The sequence below is a fragment of the Aspergillus bombycis genome, assembly GCF_001792695.1.
Source record: "Aspergillus bombycis strain NRRL26010 chromosome Unknown contig00135, whole genome shotgun sequence".
In the NCBI taxonomy this organism is placed as follows: Eukaryota; Fungi; Ascomycota; class Eurotiomycetes; order Eurotiales; family Aspergillaceae; genus Aspergillus; species Aspergillus bombycis.
Genome location: NW_019170137.1, coordinates 1 through 23,801, shown reverse-complemented (window position 1 = coordinate 23,801; position 23,801 = coordinate 1). Strand labels below are relative to the sequence as shown.

Below are 23,801 nucleotides of genomic sequence, written 5' to 3'. Positions count from 1 at the left end.
TAGCATCGTCACCAGTTAACGCCTAGACATAGCATCGCACCAAGCAGTAAACGCCGTTACCTGACAAAGTCTTCCTCCGGCTAACCTTGCATGGTCGACCAGAAGTAGTTGGAGTAGAAGAATCGCGAGAACTTGGGGTCAATGTTGACGACGTGCACGTCCCCTTTGCGACTATTACGGATGACGGCTTTGTTGAAAATGCCCGCGCCATCGGCCTCTATATCAATGCCAAGGGAACGGTAGATTTTAAGGCGAAGGCTACCTCAGTTAGCAGTGAGCAAGCGGTATACAGCATTCTGGGTAACCCACATTGTCGCATCGTCGAGCTCCCTCTCCCGTCTCGTGGCTTCGTCTCCTTCCAAACCCTGAGCCTCCAAATCCGCCAAGCGTTCCTTCAGCATCTCCAGCTCACTCTCCAGTCTCTCACTTTCGATTTCGAGCTCCGTGGCTGCTTTTGCGATACGGAATTTCTTTGTGTCCAGTTCAACCATATCCGCCGCGTGTTTACTCGAATCATGTGCCGCTATCGCTTCCTCATGCTGGGCGTTCATGGAGTGGAGATGCCGAGAGAGCTTTCGCAGCGAGGACTCGGCCTCGCGCATACGCAGCTCGCGCGATTGCTGAAGGGTAGATAAGGAGTCATTGATGCGGGTGACGGCTTGTTTGTCTGGTTGGATGTTGAAGTTTCCAATGGTGTGGTGGATGAGCTGCAACGCGTCAGTGGCCCGGTCCCAAAACTGATTTTGAAACACATACCGTGCCGGGGTTCTCATCGAACAACATTGTGGCTGCTTTAGTTGACTTTGTCGGCAATAAAAAAAAAGGCTTGTAGTGGGCCTGGATCGATATATGCGTGGGGTTGATCGTGACAGGATGATAAATGTTGATATGCGGCGTTGGGGGAGCAACTAGCTGGGTCAGCCACTCCACGCCACTTGCACCGCCACCCGTGACGGAAGGTCAGATTCATGCGCTTGGATTTGGAGGGCCTATCGTCGTCAATACAGACGGAAGGTTGCTTCAGATTTCACTCTTCCTTATTTATTCGTTTAGTTTTACAGTTCGTGAAAGGCTATCGATCTGAAAACATGGGTTCCAACCTGCCCTGTACGTTCACGGCCCTACCCGTGCTATTGTTTTGGTTTACTTACTGACTGGTGGTTCTGCAGATGCCGCCGATGCTGAAAGGTTGGTGATCGGTCGCCGCTCCTTGTTCATGGTGATTCCCGCTAACATATTGCAGCCCGCTCAAGCCAGCGGAGCTCCAGGTCCTGCGGTCACAGTACGAAAAGGAAGGTGACTATGTCGGTATTCAAACCAAGTTCAACTTTGCCTGGGTAAGTCCTAGCTAGCCTCGGCTCTGTCTTCGTATATTCATGTCCACTGACTGATAGTTTGTATCTAGGGCCTGATCAAATCCAACGCACGAACGGAGCAACAGGAAGGAGTTCGTTTGCTATCAGAGATCTTCCGCGCTGCTCCCGAACGTCGACGGGAATGCCTCTACTATCTGGCCCTCGGTAACTACAAGCTTGGGAACTACGGCGAAGCCCGACGATACAACGATCTTCTGCTCGAAAAGGAACCCGCCAACCTTCAGGCCGCCAGCCTCGGTACCCTGATCGACGAGAGAGTGTCTAAGGAAGGGCTGTTGGGTTTTGCGATCGTGGGTGGACTTGCTCTCGCCGCCGGAGTGGTGGGAGGCATGGTATTCCGGGGCGCTAAGAGACGGTAATGGGGAGACTTCTCGTGGTGAATGGCTTTGTCCCTCAGGGAAGTCGGGAATCTACGCTGTGTATATATGGTAGCTCTTTGTTGTTGCTCTTTTATTCGTGGGATGTTTCGCATGCGATGGCGTTGTATTGTCCATGGTCATGCTGGCTTTTGTGATCATTACATGACTCTTTGAATGGCCGGCAACATATTGCTATCTTTGTTGTTGTTTTCTATAATGATAATCGAAGGGAAGGGAAGGGAAGGGAATAAAATCAAGAAACCATTACAATACAGAAGTCACTTGACAAGGGTAAACGTCATCCGCCTGACAAGTCCGACGCTCCCCAATCATTTATTCTCTTTCGTTCTCCACCAACTTCAACCCGACTCTAAACCATCGCCTCACCTTATAATGCGGTCTTGAAGCTAGTCAACAAACAGATCAACTGATCTGGCCTGCAACTCGTGCATGGTAGCCCCGAAACAATGAGTGACGTTGCAGTTCGACTGAAAGCATTGCGACTCTTCAACTACTACTACTAGTACCGTACAATTGTCCGACAGCTGACATTCTGGTACAATCAATCGATTCCGTCTGCCTAGTGATACTATATCTGAATACCGTCTTGTTGACCGCCGTCTCACCTCCTGATCTTCACTCCGACAACCTACCTTTCTATCTTTGACGCATCCATCATGGCCGATGTGGGGGATCGCATGTTTTGTCATGCCTGTGGCAGGGTATGGCTACGCAGAGATCATGGGCTGGAATGCCCACATTGTCATTCTGAGTTCACCGAAATTGTGTGTCATCCTTCCTTCTCCCTCTTTTCATGCTATACAATGCTTGGTTTGGACATGCTGACGGGCCAGATCGAAATCCCGCCAGATACGGAAGAAGTCCCCGACCCTCCAACATCTGTCCCCGAAGCCCGGCCAGCTCCCCCAAGAAACCCATGGGCAGACCACAACCCCTGGGATCATGACGATTTGAACAGAGACACCGCCGACTGGGGCTCGGGCAATGGATTCCGTCACCACACCTACAGGTCTCCGGATGGCCGGTTTACTTTTTCCAGCACTACATACACACGGCGTGGTTCGTCTGGTCAGCAAATGCCGGCGGATCCGCTAATGCCTATGGTCCGCGGATTGGACACTATTTTCCATGGGTTGGCCGACACCTACCGGCAGACGGAGTACAGGCAACCGAATGAGCGAGATTCACCACCGGGGCCGTGGAGGAGCGACAGACAGAACTACAGGTTCAGCCCAAATGACTCGAGGATATACAGCACGTCGTTTGATTTCGACATGGACACGCGGAGCAATGGGGGCATGGGGTCCGAGTTCCATACGGCAGGGGGGCTACATCCTCGTGATGCAGATAGTCCACAGCCTATGGGTACTCCTCTACGAACTCTGGGCGAGTATGTTCTCTCCCGTGAGGGTAGCGAGCTATAACTGGTGGCTGACCTGTGTAGTATTCTTGAGCTATTCCGAAACGATTTTGGAAGCAACGGCTCACCAGGCGGTGGCCCCGGCGTCCGTGTCATGACCGGACCGAATCCCATTGCGATTTTGTCGACGTTGCTCAACTTGGATCGGAATGGTGATGCGGTCTACTCGCAAGAAGAACTAGATCGGGTAATATCACAGCTGATTGATCAGAATGCACGGGGGACGGCGCCACCACCCGCTGCTCCCAGTGCGATCCAGTCTCTGCCGAAGAAGAAAGTGGACCAGGAGATGCTGGGCAGCGAAGGCAAGGCGGAATGTTCGATTTGCATGGACCCGGTGGAATTAGGCACGGAGGTCACCGTACTACCCTGCAAGCACTGGTTCCACTACAACTGTATTGAGATGTGGCTGAGCCAACACAATACATGTCCCCACTGCCGGCGAGGCATCAACATTCCGGCAGCGTAAGTTTTCGATCCCGCTCGTGTCCGCTTCCGTCACTGATTGCGCCCTCTAGACCCGAAGGAAGCAGCGATAACCCGGTAGTCATCAACAGCAGTCCGGAGACGTCACCCCGTCGGCCGAGTGGCGCGGCTCGCGAGCATAGCGGTCAGTCGCCGCCCCAGTGGTTCGGGACTGGACCCGAGACAGGACAAGAACCAGATCAAGGGCGCTCCAGTCGGAATGACAATCAAGGAGGAGGCTTCGCCGGCTGGGTTCGAAGCCATTTCGGAGGAGGCAACCCGTAGGCCGTTCACGAAGCGACGCCGTTCATGTTCTTTTGCTTTTGTTTGCTCCAGCTACAGGAAGTGATATAGAGCTGGGATCCATGGTAAATTGGACAATGGATGGAATGGACATACACAAGTCACTCTGGAAGTGTTACGCAGTAATGAACCGTTTCTTTTGGTTATCCCGTTGGGCGGACACATACCTAGATCTAAGTTGATTTGAAGCATGATCTCCACCTAGATTGATAAATACCCCACATGCCATGCGCGCCCTAATCGCGCCCTACCAGAGATAAGATCCTCACGTCTTTTACCCCTCATATAACCTCGCGCTCTTTCTCTCTTTCTTTTCTTCTTTCTTTCTTTCTTTCTTTCCTTCTTTCCTTCTCTCTTTCTTTCCCGCTTTCCCTCCTCCTGGCCAATTCCGATACCGCAATCCGACAATCAGCCCTCGCCATGAAAACCCTCTACAAAAACGCCCACTTCATCACTCCCCAGTCCCCCAACCCAACATGCATGGTCACCGAGAACGACCGCATAATCTACCTGGGCGAGGAATCCACCGCAGCGACCCTCCACCCAGACAGCGAGATCCACGATCTAGAAGGCCGTAAAGTCCTCCCCGGCTTTATTGACGGGTATGTACAGACAAACACTTCCATCCCAAACCCTAATCGCAACCCCCAATCCCAATGCTACAACCATACCAGAGACTAAACCAAAGAAAACCAGACACATGCACCTGCTCCTCTTCGGCGCAGGCCTCTCCAAAATCAACCTAGGGAACTGCACTTCCCTCTCCGACATCCGCAGTACCATCAAAGCCGCCGCCGCCGCCAACCCGACGGCGCCCGGCTCTTCTGCCGCGGGTGGATGCACTCTATGACCAACGGCGAAGCCTGGCCGCCATGCTCGACGACCTCGACCCGCGCCCCATCTTCATTGACTCCAAGGACCTGCACTCCGCCTGGTGCAACTCCGCCGCCCTCAGCGAGCTCAACGTCGCCAACACCCCCCGACCCCGCCGGCGGCGTCATCCACCGCGACGCCGCAGGCAACCCCACCGGCCTCCTCAGCGAAGCCGCAGCTGTGAACATCGTCTGGCCGCACGTCGCCAAGGTTGCCTCTCTCGACGAGAAGCTGAACTTCATCCGCGCCGGCATCCGCGAGTACACGCGCGCCGGGTACACGGGCGTCGTGGAGATGGCCACGGACGAGAACCTGTGGAGCACGGTCCTCGCCCTCCGCGAACGGGAGGAGGTCAACATCCGGCTGGCAGCGCACTGGATCATCTCCCCGAAGGACGACGAAGAAGAGGTGCTGCGCCAGGTTGATCGGGCGATCGAGCTCCATAGCCTGTACAACGCCGCCACGAGTCCCGATTTGCGGATCGCCGGCATCAAGGTCATCTGCGACGGGGTCGTGGATGCCTGCACGGCAGCCCTGACCGAGCCCTACGCGTCGAACGGGGACAACTGCGCCCCGCTCTGGGACGCCGAGATGCTCAAGAAGGTGGTGCGGAAGGCGGACCGCGCGGGCCTGCAATGCGCACTGCACGCTATCGGCGACGCCACGGTGACGCTGGCCATCGACGCCTGGAGAGCGAGGGCACGCCCGGCTCCCGCCATCGCATCGAACACCTCGAGCTCACGGCCCCGCAGGACGCAAAGCGCCTCGCCGACCTGGGCATCACCGCCTCCGTGCAGCCCGTGCATGCCGACCCGGCTATCCTGCGCGCCTGGCCGCGCCTGCTGGGCCCGGACAGGTGTGGCCGCGCGTTCGCCTACCGGGATTTCTTGGACCACGGCGCGCATCTGGCTATTGGCACGGACTCGCCCACCGCGCCGCATTTGCCGCTCAGGAATCTGTACACGGCCACGACGCGGCGCTCGGCCAGGGAGCCTGAGTCGCTGGAGACGGTGAATGAGCATTTCAGTCTGGGGTTGTTGGAGGCTATTACGGCTGCTACCGGGGGGTCGGCGTACAGCTGCTTTGCGGATGGGTTCGCGGGAACGCTGGAGGTGGGCAAGAAGGCGGATTTCGTGGTTGTTGATATGGCTTGGGAGGCGGAGCGGTTGTTGGAGGCGGAGGTGTGGGAGACGTGGTTTGATGGGAGGCGGGTGTGGAGGAGGGAATAGGCTGGTTATAGGTGTATTGTCTGTACATATGTGGGCGTGGTGTTGTATATAGGTTAGCATATAGGAATAGTGTAGTTGTATCGGGGTACATGAATTATATGATATTGCAAAGTCACAATTGACAAGTACCAGCAGCATCCAAGTAAGTAATAAATAACTAAAATAACATAAAATCTCAAAGCTTCGCCGACAGCCCAGCCTCCGTCTCAACCCTCTCACAACACTCCTTCAACACGCCCGCCAACCACTCGAAATCGCTCTCCTCCAGATACACCTGCGCACTGAGTCTCGTCCACAGCCACCCACCATGCTGAAACACCGGCACAAACGTGTTATACTGATCGAACAGCGTATCCCGAAACCACGTACCCACCGTCGAGACCAGCGACGAGTGAATCCGGAGATACGACGTGCCATCCTCGCCCGCCGACACCCTCGTCACCGCAGTCGCATTCGCAGCATCACCAGCCGCCACGGCAATCGGCAACCGCACCGTACTCAATCCACACCTCCGCAGCTGGCTTACCTCGCCCTCCTGCAGCCCCGGTTCCTGCATCACCTCCGTCCCCAGCGCACGCGCTACAATATCTGCGGCTGACCGCCCCAGTGCCTCCAGGTACGCGTAGATGCGGTCTTCACCGCCGCAGACCTCCCTCCGGAACTGCAGCGCGGCCGGCACGCACAGCCACGGTGTGTCGTCCGTCGTGGCGACGTGTTCGAAGAGATATTCGAAGGCAGATTTACCCTGTGTGGTGGTGGTGGTGGTGACCTGGCCTGGGGGGATGTAGCCCCAGGACGTGGGTAAGGTGGTCCGGATCAGATGTTGGTTGCGCAGGGGGACGTGCAGGACTGCACAGCCGCGGGGGACAAACAGCCATCTGTATTTTATATCGATGTCAGCATCAATCCCCAATCGCCCATCCCAAGTAGTCCATCCCAAGTAGTCCATCCCAAGTAGTCCATCCCAAGTAGTCCATCCCAAGTAGTCCATCCCGAGTAGTCCATCCCCAGTAGCCAATCTCCAGTAATCAATCAAACTCAAGAAATAGAAGAAACAGAAATAAAAGAACGACGACAACGAGGAGGAGGAGGAGGAGGAGGAGGAGGAAAAGATCAACCCACTTATGCAAATTACTCGTAAAGAAATCCGGCTGCAACGCGCCCAAATCCAACGGGATATGGCCGATGCCATGCGCGCCATCCACGAGACTGAGGATATGCTCCTCACGACACACACGGACCAAGGCCTCGAAGGGGAAGCGCACGCCCGGCATGCTGACGATGGTATCGAAGACCGCAACGCGGACGTTCAACCCCTCGTCGCGCGCCCGACGCACCACGTCCCGGAACCGTCGCACCAGTTCCTCGTGGCGGATCGGCAGCTCGTACTCGACCTTGCGGGCGGCCACGGGACTCGACTCCATCAGCGAGTGCAGCCCCTTCTCCACGGCCCCGTAGATGGTGTCGAAGTAGACGACGGCGTCGCCGGTCTGGAAGGCCAGGTTACGGAGCACGGTGCCCACGCCCGTCGTGGCGTTCTTGACGAACACGCACTCGTTCACGGGGATGTTGAGCAGCTCGGCGACCATGCGTCGTGATGCGTCTATGCCTTGCGCCCGCGCGATCCGGTAGAAGTGGTCTGGGCGCGCCTCGCTGGCGTGTTGGTGTTCGTGCAGCGCGGTCTGCACGGCGCGGGGGTATGTGCCGAAGGAGCCTGTGGGGGTGCGTTAGTTTTGGGGGTTGTTGTTCCTATTCCTTATGACTTTAGGGGTTAGGACTAGTCCTCCTATACATACCATGGTTGAGGTTCTTGAAGTTGGCGTCGAAGAGGAAGTGCTCCCTCATGGGGTGGCCGAAGGGGGTTGTCATTTTGGCGGGAGGAACTTGTGTTAGATTAGTTTAAGTGATACTGAGATGGTTTGGTTCGAGTGATGGTCCAGACTGTGTTTATATAATCGACTAAGAGTTCGAGATGTCCAGTGAGTCACGTTGGCTACGGAGCGGAGACGGAGAATCCAGGCTGGGAAGGGCGTCCTATCGGATTCTATGTATCCTGCTAGCGTGGATGGCACCTGGGTGGCTACTACTAGTAGTATACATCCGGGATAGCGATACGAGAAGTGGAATCCGAAGATCTGATTCTGCAATGCGTTGGAGGAAGCAGTCAGGGCTTCGTGTTCGGAATCCAAACGTCCTCTCGATTCCCTGTCCGATCAGCGCGAAATTTAGCGGACAGCGGCGACGAGCTGGTTTGGTGAGGAAGGATCAACTCCCCTGGTAATTCAGGTGTTGCGCAACTTCTGGGTTGACTGTCTATAGGTATAGTTCTATCTTGATCTACTAAAATAGGGCAAAGCGGTGCGAATCGTCTCGAGAGGGACTGTTCCGATCAAGTCCCGCCGGACGTCACCCCGCCGATCTCATGAAAGTAGTCCTGGAGGATCGTCAAGAACTGTCGCTGCGGGATCGGCCTCCTCGCCGGGGCAATCTCCACACAACCCGGCACATATTCCGGCGTGTTCTCGATCGCCCTTCGTGCAATGGCCCTCGAGTCCCACGGCCCTTCCAGATGGGGCCACGCCAGCAGCACGTCGATGGCTCTCCACCGCACATCGACATCCGGAGCCCCAAACGCCACCAGAACCAGACCCGGAAGCACGGCCTCATCCATAGTGATCTCCGGGCGCTCAGGAAATCGACACAGAAACGTCTCGATCCGAGAAAGATGGGCCCGGAAATGCTCGGCATGCGGCTCAAGCGTCCCAGTGGGAAAACAGCATTTCAGAACCAGGCCTTTCCCGGACGTATGGATTCTCATCAAGTCGGCGCGTTTCTTCTCCTCCCGACTGAGTTGGGGATACACGCGCCCGTAGTGGGAGTCGACCTCCTGCAGAAATTGATGCCCGCGCTCGAGAAGCGTGGAATATTCCGCTTCGTATTGTGTGGCTGGTTGCCCGTCTGGTAAGAAAATCAGGTCCGTTGTGAGCTTGAACACGGCACTCCGTAACGATTCAAAGGTCAGTTGGAAGTCCTGGCGGGAACGCTTGCTCGATGGGTGATGGGTTGCCGTCTTCTCCGGGGGCAGCCAGAGGATGGGCTGCTGGGCGCGGAATAGGGTGCTTTGGGTCTCGAGTTGCTGGAAGGCTGCCACGATCTCCGGCTCGACCAAGACCTGTGGTATCACTACCCGGCCATACCCCAGTTCGCTCAAGATCTGGATGCCGTTCTGCAGATGGCGAAAGGCGAGGTGGTATTGGCCTTGTAGGAGGTCGCAGACGATAAAGAGAAGGCAGCACAGCAGGATGACCTGGACCAGCTGGGGATCGTGAGAGGCATGTCGACGGCTCAGCATTGCAAAGGACCGTCCCAATTGCTCCAGGCCAAACTGGCGCCACGGATCGTGCTTCAGGCTGATGGCATGCTGCTTGGCCGTGTAGGCTGCTGAGGCACTCTGGCTGATGGCATGCTGCTTGGCCGTGCAAGCTGCGGAGACACTCTGACTGATCGCACTCAGCCCGATGACCGCATGGCGAACCGCGGGCTCAGCCTCGCTCATCTGGAGCACTACCTTGCGCCAGAGAAGCGGCGTAAACGAGGCGATCTCGGGGGCGACGTGAAATTGAAAGTAGGAATAACATCGCCGGTCGTCTGAGGTCATCACCGCAGTCCGTCCACTCAGCGGGCGGGGGAGACCGTCTCCCTGGCGCTGGATGGGCAGGCGATACAGGTCGTATCCCTCGCAGCTCCGGCCGGTGGACGTGCAGTTCCGGCATGCTCCTGGTGTTTCGTCACATTTCACTCGGCGAGTTCTGCGACGCAATTTAGTATGCTCCTAGTTTTGAGGGAAGCGATCTCGCCAGAATATTTACCGGCAGGTCCGACATCCAGTCCGAACTCTTTTGGTGGAACGTCTGGTGCGGGTGGATCGGATCTGATCCATCCTGTCTGTCCGATAGCGAGAGAGAAGATAAAAGGCAGACGATCCAGACGGTGGCCTGGATCAGTGGACGCAACTAAAAGTCGCCCGATACGATTCAAGCCAATCAGTGGGCAAATCCACCTCGGACCGTGTTGGCCTCGCTGCAGTAGTGCCAAATCAATCCCTGGAGTTATTCATACAAGGCTCGAGCTACGGGACATCCTACGAAGCCAACGTAAGCATGGAACTCATCGCCATTCTTAAATCACCAATCATGCTGGAATGCAAAACTACTAGTACAGCTCTCCGAAATATTCACAAGATGCGGGAGTTATGCCACTATGCACAGTCATTTACCGCTTGCCCTTCTTACGGGGAGCAACAACCTTGAACGCGGCATTGCTGCTGTCCTCTTCACGGTGGGCATTCGACGATCCCTTCTTGGCCACCTCACTCCATCCACCGCTGCTCTTCTCCGCGAATGCACTCGCTGCGACGGGGTCCACGATGCCCTTGTCGGCCAAGGTACGACGACGGATGAACTCCTCGGCGAACCGGCGGCCATCCAGCGTCTGCGAATTAGCATACACCGAGTCCGAGATGATCTCCGCTTCGGCGGGCAGGAATAGCAGCTGCTGAACAAAGTCATCCACTAAATAAACGTTAGTGCTGTTTTCAGCAAGACCGAGGCTAATTTACGAAAGACATACCATTGATGTTGCTGTTCAACCCCTTGCCCAGTGCCAGCTTGGCCCATTTAGTGAACTCCTCGACTGCGCGGTTAGGGTTGGCCGGGGTCACGGTGTTCACAGTGACGGCACGCGGGGTGGAAATGGTAGCGGGCTTGGGCTTCACAGGAGAGGCCGCCAAGGGAGTCGTTGCGGTGGCCGATCGCGGTCCGGAAGGAGCGGCGGGGGGAGCTCTGGCCTTACCGCCGGCACCAACGGTGGTCCAAGCACCCGTGGTAACGGGAGTAGTAGGAGTAGCAGGAGCAGGAGCCTTGCTAGCCAGATCTGCATACCGCTTTCCAGTAGAAGAAGGAGCCGGGGGACTGGGCGCTACTGCAACTGCACTCTGAGCAGCGACGGCGGCGGCGGCGGCAGCGGCACGCTGCTTACGAGCCTCCTCCTCTTTCTGAATCTGCGCGAGGGTCTTCTTAGCACCGCCGGTAGCAGTGGCCGGGGCCTTGTTGGTACCCCACACCGACCCGGCGGACACAGGAGTAGACGGAGATCCGCCACTCGCCCAGTTGGCAGTCGATGGGAGACCAGGAGTCTGGACTTGAGCCTGGCTAAGACGCTCTTGTTCGGCGAGAAGTTGAGCCCGACGAGCAGCGGCAGCCAGTTCTTCTCTCTGAGCAGCGCTACGAGCCTCGGCCTCTTGAATCTCCTTCAGCGACGGTCCCTTGGGCATCTCATGCGCCTCCTTGGCCCATGGGGCAATGGACGTGGCAGGGGCTTCCACCGGAGTCTGAGTCTGAGATCTCGAGTTTGCGGCGAGCGATTCCGCAACGTTCTGGCGGCTGCGCTGTGCAGCGGGGGCTGGGAGCGGCGATGCGGAAGGTGGGGGAGGGAACGGCTGGGGCATGGCTGGATCACCCTTGACGGCCCATGCAGCGTCATTCGCAGCCTGGACCTGCTGCTGTTCGTGCTCCTGCTGCTCCTGCTGCTGTCTCTGAGCGGATGCGGCCTTCTGAACCTGCTGGGAAAGAGTGAGAACCGGTTCTTCGTCTTCTACAATAGGTTGCTCTACTTCCAACGTGGGGGAGTCGAGGTTAACATCCTGGACAGACTCGGCTTCGGGCGGGGGAGAAGGACCAGTAGTTGGATGGGTTGGAAGCCCCTCAGCAGTGCGCATGCCGAATTCATCTTCCTGTGCCCTCAAAGCATGGAACTGGCGGAGCCGTTCCTCACGAGCCTGTTGGTCGAACAAGCTGTCGCCCTGAGCGCTGTCAAATTGTTCTTGCTCCTGTTGCAGCTGAGCCCGATCTTGGAGCATGGTGGCAACCTGCTGTTGATGGAACAAGTTGTCCGGCTGTCGAGTGGCAAAGGGCGCTGCGCTGCCAAAGGCGAACGGATCCGGTCGGTTGACGTTCAAACGCTCAAGAAGGGCCGGGAGCTGATCCTGACTGCGCCTAGGTCTGTCCCAAGCATCTGAGGACCAACGTTGGGCAGGACGCTCTGCCGTATCGGACCGGCGGCGTCGAAGAAGCCACCAAGAGGCTGCGGCTGCGGCTGCGACTGCTGCTGCTGCTGCTGCTGCTGGACGGGACCCTGAATAGGCGATGGTTGGAAACCAACAGGCGAAGCAATGCTACCGAAACTTGGCTGGCTGTGAAGGCTGTGGGCGCTCGAATGATGCTGGAGCTGATGGGGGTGCATAGTGGGGGGGAGCCCCTGGAATTGCATTTGCTTCATCATGGCCTGTTGCTGTGCGAGATGTTCCTTCTGTCTGGCCATCAGGTACTGCTCCTCTTGCTTTCTACGCTCCAGGGCATTCTGCTGTTCGGCGGTCAAAGTAGTACCAAAGCTGGGGAAGCTGCCAGGAAAGGGAGGCTGAGCAGCACCCGCCGTGTTTCCTGTCCAGTGACCAGGGTTAGGATCGGGTCCATGAGGGATACCGATCTGGGGAACCAAGAAGGGCTCGCGCGAATTGCCGATGCGCCGCACCAACTGAGCCAGCGGTTCAAATTCTGGGTCCTCGAGCTTCTTGATCTGCAGGTCCGGGCTGAAAAAGCCTGCCTTGAACCAATCGTGCATTTCAAGGCCCGTCCAAGGACCCTGAATGTTCCCCTGTGGGTCGCGGTAAATCCAGCGCATACGATCGGGCATCACCATAGTACGCTGTTGGGCAGGAGGAACGGAGCCGGCATTGCTTCCAGGTTGTCCGGGAGTCTGACTAGGCTGAGGTACGTCAGGAGCCATGGAGGTGGGGATGGAGCCAACGGCAGAGACAGGAGTCTGGGAATCAGACGTGGTGGTAGGTGGGTTGGTTTGACCAGACTTGTCTGCCTGCTGGGGATCTTCACCGTGGGTTGTTAGTAAATCATGTGGTACGGTTGGCCTGTGGAAGATCATACCTGGTTGCCGGGAACCATCGTCCAGGCTGCCAAGATCAGCCCGTGCTTGATCGCCTTGCATCTGCTCCTGCATCGCAGCAGGGAAGAGAGACCCTAGCTTGCTAGAACGCCCGATGCTGCCGGTGCCACTGATGCCAGGGCTGAAGAGACCGCCTCCTCCCAGGGTCGACAGATAGGGGACTGGAGATCAGCCATCGTGCCAAAGATGGGATCGCCAAAGGCGCCGCCGCCGCCAAAAGCAGATCGTTCCCTGGTTGGAGTGCCAATGGCACCGCTTGCAGGCCATCCGGCCGCCCCTCCAATGGAGGGAAGGCCACCCAAACCACCCAAGCTGGAGAAGCTGCGGTTTCCGGCAACGCTAGAAGTCGCGCTCCGATCGATCGAAGGCAAGTCCATGCCCGACCCGACTCGTCTGATCGAGCCAAACGCAGTCGTGTCACGCAGTCCAGTGAGGCCAGGATGGTGCGAGGTTTGGATATCAGAGCCGTCAGTCTCGACATCATCGACGTCACCTCTGTCACCATGGGGGCTTTGATACGGGTTCGTATTGGTTGGGCTGGTGGGCTCATGACCCTGGAGTAAACTTGGGGTGGGATTACGCGAGTTCTCGTGGCTCTGGATCAGCTCTCGAAAGCCGGGGATACTGGAGGTCATTCCAAACGCGGCGAATCCGGTCGGGTCGGCACCCTGAGATGGAAGTTCCTGAGATCCCCCGAGTGCAGCACTCCCGCTCCGCGGTTCCTCCTGAAAGGGGTTCGTCTCACTCCGTCCGGTGCGGGTTTTGAGAGTTTCCCCCCAAGGCGACTGCGAGCGCTGCTCACCCTCACCTGCCAAGCGTTCCAGATTGCTCATGGACGGCTTGTCCTTCACCGCAGCCGATATATCCTCCGAGCTATCCTTCGAAAAGAGGCCCTTCAGGCGACTCTCCCCGCGAAGACTACCAAAGCCTGGTTTTTTCTCCGTGGGGTTTGTGCCGAGAGAGAACGCTCCGAAGGCCCCCATTGGCGAGAAGCTGGCATTTTGCGAAGCCGAGCCCCACGGCGAACTTGTTGCCCCCGGCGCTGCACTCAGAGGATTAGTCGAGCTGCGTTTCAGGGAATTAAACGGAGAGGAGGCCTCCGAGGTCACGTCCCGAGCAGATTCCTTCTCTTTCTCCTCCCACCGAGCGGTGGACGACGTATCCCGAAAATCTGTTTTGCGACGTAGGAGAGACGGGGGTGGGGTAGCAGTGTTCGGCTCTTCACGGAAGAATCGAGAACCGCCCGTGGTAGGAGACATAGGGTTGCCGATCGAATCGCCGGTCTCCCGACGCCTAGGCCCAGGGCGATTTGCACTCGGGGACGAGGTGTTGTAGTTGTTCATATGACCCTGAGAAATCGATCCCTTGCGTCCTCCCGGAGTAGCGCCCGTGTTCTCCTTGGGTACATTGGTGGGTGGCGGCTTCAGTGGGGAGTTCACTGAGAGGGAAAATAACTACGCCCGTTCAGCACAGCTCGTCCCAAACAAGGGCACGACAGCCATTTCGCAAACAGGAAAAGGTAAACAAAGACACGCACCTCTTTCTCATCATCAGTCATGTCCACTAGGCTCAAAGGTTCCATCTGTCCTCCGTGATCCCAACACACCCCAGGCCCAGAGGGATTGTCTTTCGAATCCTCCCGCCTGCCCCAGGCGCCGTTGGCGGCGGGTGTCTCTACCTGTGGATTCCAGTCGGCGGCGAGATATTCTGCGAGGTTCTTACCCAAAATACCCGTCTCCCGTTGAGCCTTATAAAGTTCTAACAGCTGTTCTTTGGAATACCGAGTGTCATTGGTTGCCCCGTTGCGGAGTGCGCTAGACTGGTAATTCGAAAGCATATGTGGGGGAGTGTAGGTACCGGCCGTAGGAGTCGTAGCGGATGCGGGCTGGCTGGTATCCCGGCTGTGGGAAGGGTTAGTCGCAACTGACGGGCGGCGGAAGGTTTGTGTTGCTCCGTTCATGCGGTTTCGAGCCCTGGGATTCGCGTTAGGAGTGGTCGAGTTCAATCACGATCCAACGAGGGAGGGGAGGCGATCACACGCCGCTGAAAGGAACGAGAGCAGGCAGCGTGACATCTCCGACTGGTAGGGAAGGGATAGAGGTCACGAAAAGGGCGGGATAGCAAGGTGTAGGTGTGTGTGTGTGTGTTTTTTTCCATACCATTCTCCACTGGCAGTTCCATCGCCTCTTCGAGAGGCATCAGTGTTGCCAGCAGCGGCCGAAGCAAAACTAGAAGGAAGTGGCGTAGGCATTATGAGATGGATCGCTGGGTGATGGAGAAAGACTTCCGAACCCAAAGCAGGAGAAGTATCCAAGTCGAGCGTTGTAGTTCTTTTGGTGGTGGATGGAACGTGTGAGGGAAGGAGGAGATGCGAACGTTTGAGGTGGAACGACGCAAGAGACGATAGAGCTAGTAAGTCGGGGGGGAAGAAGATCAGCTATGGGTTTTTAGAGCGAGGGAAAATGGGCCACAGTGAATGACGGGCGGCACGCAAACGCACCGGCAGCTTTGAATTTGGTTCGACTTTCGAGCAGTTTGCTTTCTCGTAGCAAAGGGGAGAATTGAGGACAGGCCAACAAGCAAGAACGCTAGACAGATCCAAGTCGAGATCAGAAGATCGAGTTTCGACGAGTTCCTGAAAAATGAAAGAGGCTTGCGGCGAATTAGCAAGGGGTCGTGGAATTACCACGCAGACGGCTGTCTCCCAATTGAGTCTAGTTGGTACGGTCCGGTATCCTAACAGTTGTCCATAGCTGCTTAGCCATCTTTTCCCTTCGCCAGCCACCCCCAAAGTTACCGCATCATTACCAGAACTGCCCATGTACCCGCACACAACAAAAAAAAAATACACAAAAAAAACCCACACAATCACCGCGATACTCTTATATGTCTGTTGGGGAGTGCCTATCCGGGTCGAGAGAAACAGGACAAACGAAAGGCAAAGGTTTCAGAATCCTCTCCTAGCATTTCCCTTCCAGATCATCTATAGTTCCCCGTTGGCCGCATTGCCAATCCCTCCGCCATGATTTGGTATCATCCCCGTCTATTCTTTTTTTCTCTCCGGGGGAGGGTGCGTGGTCACAGCACCCCAGACCAACCTACATGGGTTAGTGCCACGCGGGTGTCGTCAATGGTGGTTTGGCCGCAAACGCTTCGGTTGCCCTTCAATTCGGCGTGTCATTTCAACTTACGCCCACCACCCGGTATTTTTAGAAAAACGAATCCAAATCACATCAAATTATATAAAACAAAATATAAAACAAAAATACAACCACAAAATGATCCATCCATTGAGAGAGTAAATAAAAAAAACCAATAAAGAACTAATTCTGAACGAACTCACAATGTTTGTCCGATGACAAATCCTCCCGATCAAATTACACAGTACAATTCCATTGCTACACACTGGGAAGGTCATGAACGGGAAGTGACGTTATCGACTTGGAGTGTTTCCATTCCCACATACCGTTGCTTCATGTTTGGTTCCCCCCAACCTCCGCAGATCAGCCTCCCTGGATAACATCCGTCGCGTTTTCATCCAGCTTTCTTTTTTTAAATTATTTATTTATTTTATTTTTATGTGGCTCTTGTGCCACGCCACCGGGGGTGTTCTCTCCTGACAGAGGACCGTTCTAGCCAGGGGGTTTCATTTGCTTGGGGCCGTTTTCGTGGCTCATGTTGGCTAACTGGCATACCGGGCTGCATGTGACTTGATATCGAATCTTGGGTCATGCTTGGTATGGAGGATCCGGAGATCTTTTCTGCACTCTTCTTATGTATTGGAGATCAGGGGAATGAAGACGACAAATAAGGGTCTCGAATGAGTATAAGATCTCCCATTTACATTGAGCCAGAAGTAATAAACTCGGTGTTCGCTGGTGGAGAACTACAGTCCCTCGTGAACCGTCCAAAGGAGAGTTCTTCCAAACAGTGGGTGTATAGATGGATCCTTTATCGCCACGCATCTCCCTTGAACAAAGACTTGGTGTATCATAATGTAATTGATTTAGTCTTGTGATCATTGTAGTTTTGTTCTGGGTCGAAATGTTATACAACCTTATATTCACTTAATGCTTTATATGTAGTTGTATAGGCATAGAAGACCTGGAGCTTGGCCCATGCATAATTGACAGGCTTTTATTTAGTATGTAGATGCAATCTTCTGCGAATCTCGGACACAATATGTTCATTACAGTAAAGTCCCCATTACACTATATTAGGCAGTTTTTCCTTGTCGATAAAACTATACAGGGAAAGCAGGTACATGATCGACGTAGTCATCAGAATCGCTGTGGATGTTCAACCTCGGTTCAATCCCGCCGAGCAGTGATGCCAGAAGACGAACCCAACAGAAACACGGCTTCTTTCGGATCGAGGATCTAGGTGATTTGAATCAAGATATAACTCTATATAAAACCATCGACTGATTCAATCCCTGATCTTCCGGATTGTGCACGGTTCTATGCAAACAAGATATTGTAATCGGACAGCCGGCAGTCATCGGTTATCGATAACCCCAACCCCAAGCTTATATAAATAAATATATTCCCCGCACCGCCGCTGCATAACACCGACGAACAGCAAATCTAAGGACATCCATTACCCCCCTGACGAATCCACCGTGTAGAGCATAATAAACAAAGCAAATCCACATTCAAAATGTCAAAAGCAATCTTTCTCTCCCAAACGGAGGGTAAACCAGGCCAGGTTTACTATCCCCTCTCCGTTCAAAACCTACCCCAGCCGACACCGGAGGGTCGCGAATTACTGGTGAAGATAACCGCGGCGTCGCTAAACCATCGCGACGTCTTCCTGCGCCAGCATCTTTATCCCGGTATCACATTCGATGTTCCTCTGGGGGCAGATGGTGTGGGCGTGGTCGTCGGTGCTGGTCCCGCGGTGTCGAACCCAGAGCGGTGGCAGGGCAAGCGGGTGATGCTGAACCCGGGAACGGGCTGGAAGGACTCGCCTGATGGACCGGAAGACCCCAAGGGCTATCGGATCATGGGCGGTACCAAGCTCTACAATAAGGGAACGATGCAGGAGTACCTCACCATCGACGAGTCCGAGGTCGAAGAAGCCCCCGAGCACTTGTCCGATGCGGAGGCCGCTGCTCTGCCCTTGACGGGGTTGACCGCATGGAGAGCCTTGGTGGTCAAGGCTGGCGAAAGAAACTCGGGCAAGGGTGCTGCGGTTTTGCTTACTGGTATTGGAGGGGGTGTTGCCTTGATGGCACTTCGGTTCGCCGTGGCCAAGGGCGCCGATGTCTACGTGACAAGCTCCAGCCAGGAGAAGATTCAGAAGGCAATCGAACTAGGGGCAAAGGGTGGCGTGAGCTACAAGGAAGAAGGCTGGGAGAAGAAGCTTCTTACGATGCTTCCCCCGGGAAAGAAGTCCTTCGATGCTATTATTGATGGCGCCGGTGGCGATTCGGTCGAGAAAGCGGTCAAATTGCTCAAGGTGAGCCTCTCGATATCTGTGCACTATATCCATTTTGTATGTCACTGACAATACCCAGGCTGGTGGTGTGCTCTCGGTTTATGGAATGACTGTCTCTCCCAAGATGCCTTTCTTGATGCAAGCTGTCTTGAAGAACATTGACGTCCGTGGCTCAACTATGGGTTCCCGCAAGGAATTCGAAGAGATGGTTCAGTTCGTCAAAGCAAACAAGATCCACCCGGTGATCTCACGCGTTCTGCAGACCGAGCTGGGTGATATCGCCGGGCTCGACGGGTTATTCCAGGATATGAAGGAAGGCAAGCAGTTCGGGAAGTTGGTCGTCGAATTCGGGAAGGCTTCGGGAAGCAAATTGTAAGGATCTAACTTGGTAATTAAATCATTAGCGAATCTCATCGTATAGAGTGAGATATGTATACATTGTCCCGGTCGGGATGGAATAGGCGCACTGTGTGATTGCTGATGAACTTGGTATATAGCAGCCACAAGGGCCTAGAACGAGTGATGGAATAGGTATCCTTTGTAGTCATGAGTACTCTTACCTTTAATATGATCTATTCTGTCGGGTCGCGCTTTCCTTGGAACTCATCCTATCAGGTCGCTATATAGACCTATCTGTAGGACCCCCGTAGTAAGACCTTTTCAGAGAACAGCCATTATAGCGCTATCATTACAGCCTGTGGCACATGTACCTTCGTATCTTAAGGAAGTGTCACTCCATTCATTAATTATTTTATCCACGAAGCTTCGGCGTCCTGGGGTCCCGGAGATGAGTGTCGATATCGTGCAGTTATACGGACCCGGCCTATCTTTTTATCTGGCTCACAGAAAACCTTCAGCACGAATGAATATACCTGTGGGGTCGTCCGGCATGTCAGTCGGGGATATCGCCGATTTCACTGTGATGAGATCGAAGAGGTCAATTGGCATCCTAGATGAAAGCAACACAGACATACTAACCTCGAACGCCTGCCGGAGATACTCAGCTACTCTGAAGGCATTACATGCTAGCAATCAACTGCTAGAAAGCAGAGCACAAAAACTAAACAACAATCTTGTTGGGCTCGAGCTAGACGTCATGAGAGTCCAACGCCACATAGCCTCTCACGGGGAGCTTCTGATGACATGGCAAGCCGACATCCTTACGCGTCTTGTCGAGGTTGTGTACAAGCGGAGTGGGTGGAAAATGCCGGGAGGTATCACTGCCAGTTCTCATGAGGGCATGGATGAACCGAAAGTTACTCTGATGTATAGGACTGCGGCGCGGAAGATCAAAAAGGAGACGTTGAGGAGGAATTTCGGCCTTTCGGTGCAATACTACCTTGCCCTGCAAAGGTATGACGAGGTGAGCGATCTATTCTTTAAAACCACTGTTAGTCTTCAGTCTTCTCTCTATCTGACCTGACTGTAGATTGTCTGCTTTCGAAGCATGAATCGGACTCGTTCAGAGTGCACGTTCGCTCGATGGTTGATGTCGCAAAAGGAGACTCACGGTCGAATCGGTCTGTTCAAGTTCTGGGCAAGATTGTTTCCCTTATGCTACGGTCGGACTGTGAAAGAAACATCGGAGATGTTCTGATGATCTGAGAGCGGGCGGACGTTCATTCATTGATTCATTCATTTTCCACTGCAACTTGTTTCGATGGCTGTTTTGAGCTTCGGAAGTTGCACCAATGAGGTTCATCCATGGTCGGCTCTGTGGCTTCAGAGTCACTGGGTGAGACATTTTATCTAAAATGTTTCTCGTTAATTGAAAGAGGAGATTACTCTGGTCCTGGTCGAGAGGCTAAAACACAGATGCTATGTATTCTCATTAGGGCACACTGGAGGATCAATTGGTTCCAAGTCTTCGGAGTGAGGATCTAGTACCGTCACCTCTGACGAGGACGAATATCTATATTCTCAATAGATGCTTCCGGATGCCATAAATTCCCTATTGAACTTATGTGTATCATTCTGCCTACAGTATATTTGAGTGAAATATTCATATCGGGCTGTTAGGAGGTGATATAGCAGGAAATGTCTTGAAATTCAAATCCACCTGATGGCCTAAATCAATCGGAAAAGCCCCAACAGTAGCAATTATACATCTCCGAAGTCACGGAGTTGACTGGCCTCAGAACTGCTATGCTCTAGAACGTCCGTTTTGCCTGAACAGCGTGGAGATTGGTATAGGACTGACAGGGCACCCCTATTCGATGCTAGTCTATAATGGAAGCTATTGTCTGTAATCTGACATTAGCCTGATCTCATTTTTGGCCGGTTCTTGGCCCTAGGAGGTCATTGATTCCTGATTTCTAGCGCCACGCAGGCTGGGATTCTACAGCACCGTGGCCGACCCAATCACGGCGTGGCGTGGATTGACCGACAGGTGACGAGCTGTAGAGAGATAGCATGCCTATTCAGTCTCGCAGAGAACCCTGATCGACAGCTGCAGGCCCTATTGCAACGATAACGCACCCCTTTGAACGAAGCGCCGGCTGAAGGAGTTCACCGTGGGGTCATATCGGAGGTGACACGAGTGAGTGCAGGCTCAATCGCATGAGTAGCCGCGAGACACCATACCCCAATATACACAGACTAGCGAGTCTCTAGGAGGACTAAAAAACTCAAGGATGGTTTATGAGAGGACGACCTCGTGCTCTCATCTACACCAGAGGTACCCAATCTGCAGTGAGCGAGCATCCCACCTGCGCATACGGCTCAATCAGAGCCATCGACGCCAAAAATAACAGAAACCCAGCCACTCAGAGGTGCGTTCGCATCGGTAGGCCCTGGGATCGTCTCTCGACCGGGCGGTGCTGGCTGAGTCCCTTTGAGCTGAAATATGGGTCTTTTTCCGAACGATAAGTTGCTCGGTACGAGGACTCCATCCTGTCTCTTTTACCACGTTTGTTGGGGAGCGTTGAATGGAGTCGAGATGGAAATTCTGGAGCTGCGGTCTCGCGTCGCCAAATGGTACGCCTGAACACCGTTCTGCTGATCAGTGGATGGTACCTTTGGAGTCGCCGCACGACCCCTTTCCCTCTCGTTGCAACCGTTTCTGCGACTAGCGTGTGTATATTGGGGATCTGATGTCTCTTCTGTTTGGTGTGAATGGGTTCATCTTAGGTCATTTCCGAAGGTCGTCCCGGAGCTCCCCCGTAGCGAGGGACGGGTTGACATTCTCTCACCCACGGAACAACACCGAAGTAGTATCCAATTGCTAAATATATCAACAGAACAGTATGGGGTCTTTCGCATTCCAAACTTCTTTTCTCTTCTCTTGAACAGTCCATTGCAAAGTACCTCTGGGGTGGTTTTTTTTTAGAGATAGACTAGACGAAAATATTAGCCGAACCGTAACGTTTCTCAGTGGGTAAGATGGATAATGTTTTGGGTATCGGTACCCTTCTTTCTCCCAGAAACGATACTAAGAATAGAATCCCGCAGTCGCAGCCATCGACAACTGTCAGCGTGAATTCCTCCATAAGGTATGTCGTCATGTTCTTGGGCACAGAGTCGATGCATCCAATGCAACCCTTTCAGTTTCACGAATATATAATTAACATAGTATGTCAGAGTTAGATGCAGATATGATTTTAGTGTCATGCGTCCAACCCAAACAAGGTGGATAAAGGTCAGCCCGCCAGGCTTAGTAAGGAGGACAGAGGATCATGGATCTCTGAGATCCTGAGGAACACAGTACCGACGACTAGTACCAGATACAGATGATTAGTAGTAGTAGTGCTATACTCCGTACAGAGTACGTATGTATACTGGTGAGGGAGTCGGAATGGATTCCCTCCTGGTACTAACTAACGGGTATTCCAGATCCCGTTGGAAATCTTGGCTCTTCTACACCGGCGACACATCATAACGGGTGAAATTAAGATATGCCTCCATCATGCCATGTGGCAGAGGTAAATGATGCGACACTCCACCGACCCCATCGCTATAACACTGGCACTTATAACTATTAAGTGTGATCCTCATCAATCAGTAACATACGGAGTGCACGTCACAAACGTTAGTTAAATGAAATACATCATGCCCGCTCCTTATTCCCCGTCATTGCTTCCACCTTAGGTACATACACCGTACTCTACGTAGGATCTTACTGGCGCCAATCGTGAAGATTACTTAAACCGTATTGGATAGCCTTAACTAATGCCTCCTGTTAAGATCAGCCAATAGTAGCGGAAATCGATCCATCGATCAGTTCACCGGCCTTTTTTTTTTCTTACCCGACCGACATGAAATTAACCTGTACCGTGGATAGACAACGATGGATTCCCGATTAAATAGCCCAAGCCCTTGACTAAAATTAATTAGCCCTGAGCTACCAACCTAATTTTGTTCAATAGTCTTTGTTCGTGGACAAGAATGAGAGCGTCTGACCCACCGGCCCAAGCTGAGCGCAACGTTTCATCCCGCATTTTACCCTCCGAAAATTCCTGAAGAGTCTGCTTCAACCGTCGCAGGTTCGCACATCACTTCCCGACCATCTTCGATCCCGATACTATATAGACGCATATACCCCATTGGGAATGGCGTTACTTTGGTTCCAGGTGCAGTGATCGTCCGTTACGATATTTTGCCCGGGACAGACCTGGTGAACTACCGACATCGTCCTCGATAGTTAGGTTCTCTAGATGTCTTACTCCCATTACTGTACCTTGCACGGTACCTGAACTATAACTCTATATCACGTCGCTAGGTGTAGTCTAAACTCTCTAACCAACTGCCTAGACGACTCTAGATACCAGACTAAAATCCCAATAATTTATTTAAAATTTGGTCACTTGCATGGAGGGGAACACTGGTGAGACATGTACGGTTTATCCCTAGGAGATAGTACGTCGAGCGATGATCCATGGATGCAGCGTGGTCGTCTTCTTTTTTTTTTTTTTCTCCTTCTCCCTCGTTTGAGCTTAAGGTACAGATGATTGACACAGGGCGTAGTGCCCTTCCAAGGGGAGAGACTCGCGCGAGAACCGGCTCCCTATCTTGGTGTTTCTGGCTATATGCTATAGGGGGCCCCCAAGGCGGGGGGATTCAAGAGAAAACGGTTGAGGCTGGCTGAACCTGCGACAAGACAGCCGAATGGGGAAATCCATGATGGTCAAGCCTGGGACTGGATTTCCCCGAAGGCCGGATAACAAATTTTGAATTTAACAACCTATGTCTACATCTGTAATAGTAATCTGATCGACAACCTTTTTCCCCAGCCCCCAAAAACGTGCCGATCAGAACGGCCGGCGCGCGGAGCTGTGGACCATTCTGGCACCTATTCCATTTT

At 53.9% G+C, this 23,801-nt stretch overlaps 8 protein-coding genes across 8 annotated transcripts; 5 read left to right on the top strand and 3 right to left on the bottom strand.

The window, feature by feature from the left end:
- Positions 1 to 80: 80 nt before the first annotated feature.
- On the bottom strand, positions 81 to 783 carry ABOM_010570 (kinetochore Spc24 family protein; the record flags this gene model as incomplete). The annotated part of the gene is made up of 3 exons (XM_022537698.1): positions 81 to 258; positions 310 to 707; positions 757 to 783. 3 exons carry the CDS (start codon positions 781 to 783, stop codon positions 81 to 83), a joined length of 603 nt encoding a protein of 200 aa, XP_022384386.1.
- A 305-nt stretch (positions 784 to 1,088) lies between these two features.
- ABOM_010569 (mitochondrial fission 1 protein) lies at positions 1,089 to 1,735 on the top strand (the record flags this gene model as incomplete). Its single annotated transcript, XM_022537697.1, has 4 exons — positions 1,089 to 1,107; positions 1,170 to 1,188; positions 1,244 to 1,337; positions 1,406 to 1,735. The coding sequence occupies 4 exons, from the start codon at positions 1,089 to 1,091 to the stop codon at positions 1,733 to 1,735; spliced, it is 462 nt and encodes a 153-aa protein (XP_022384406.1).
- Positions 1,736 to 2,412: 677 nt separating this feature from the next.
- Positions 2,413 to 3,926, top strand: ABOM_010568 (putative RING finger domain protein; the record flags this gene model as incomplete). Its single annotated transcript, XM_022537696.1, has 3 exons — positions 2,413 to 3,146; positions 3,201 to 3,641; positions 3,695 to 3,926. 3 exons carry the CDS (start codon positions 2,413 to 2,415, stop codon positions 3,924 to 3,926), a joined length of 1,407 nt encoding a protein of 468 aa, XP_022384407.1.
- A 438-nt stretch (positions 3,927 to 4,364) lies between these two features.
- On the top strand, positions 4,365 to 6,046 carry ABOM_010567 (amidohydrolase; the record flags this gene model as incomplete). The annotated part of the gene is made up of 3 exons (XM_022537695.1): positions 4,365 to 4,546; positions 4,670 to 5,483; positions 5,570 to 6,046. The coding sequence occupies 3 exons, from the start codon at positions 4,365 to 4,367 to the stop codon at positions 6,044 to 6,046; spliced, it is 1,473 nt and encodes a 490-aa protein (XP_022384404.1).
- Positions 6,047 to 6,221: 175 nt separating this feature from the next.
- Positions 6,222 to 7,915, bottom strand: ABOM_010566 (putative aminotransferase family protein (LolT); the record flags this gene model as incomplete). The annotated part of the gene is made up of 3 exons (XM_022537694.1): positions 6,222 to 6,924; positions 7,169 to 7,760; positions 7,843 to 7,915. 3 exons carry the CDS (start codon positions 7,913 to 7,915, stop codon positions 6,222 to 6,224), a joined length of 1,368 nt encoding a protein of 455 aa, XP_022384405.1.
- Positions 7,916 to 10,318: 2,403 nt separating this feature from the next.
- Positions 10,319 to 15,314, bottom strand: ABOM_010565 (GYF domain protein; the record flags this gene model as incomplete). Its single annotated transcript, XM_022537693.1, has 7 exons — positions 10,319 to 10,617; positions 10,676 to 12,089; positions 12,131 to 12,987; positions 13,045 to 13,224; positions 13,317 to 14,517; positions 14,601 to 15,036; positions 15,223 to 15,314. The coding sequence occupies 7 exons, from the start codon at positions 15,312 to 15,314 to the stop codon at positions 10,319 to 10,321; spliced, it is 4,479 nt and encodes a 1,492-aa protein (XP_022384402.1).
- A 2,408-nt stretch (positions 15,315 to 17,722) lies between these two features.
- ABOM_010564 (putative alcohol dehydrogenase) lies at positions 17,723 to 18,878 on the top strand (the record flags this gene model as incomplete). Its single annotated transcript, XM_022537692.1, has 2 exons — positions 17,723 to 18,523; positions 18,582 to 18,878. The coding sequence occupies 2 exons, from the start codon at positions 17,723 to 17,725 to the stop codon at positions 18,876 to 18,878; spliced, it is 1,098 nt and encodes a 365-aa protein (XP_022384403.1).
- Positions 18,879 to 19,391: 513 nt separating this feature from the next.
- On the top strand, positions 19,392 to 20,099 carry ABOM_010563 (uncharacterized protein; the record flags this gene model as incomplete). The annotated part of the gene is made up of 2 exons (XM_022537691.1): positions 19,392 to 19,865; positions 19,932 to 20,099. The coding sequence occupies 2 exons, from the start codon at positions 19,392 to 19,394 to the stop codon at positions 20,097 to 20,099; spliced, it is 642 nt and encodes a 213-aa protein (XP_022384401.1).
- Positions 20,100 to 23,801: the final 3,702 nt, after the last annotated feature.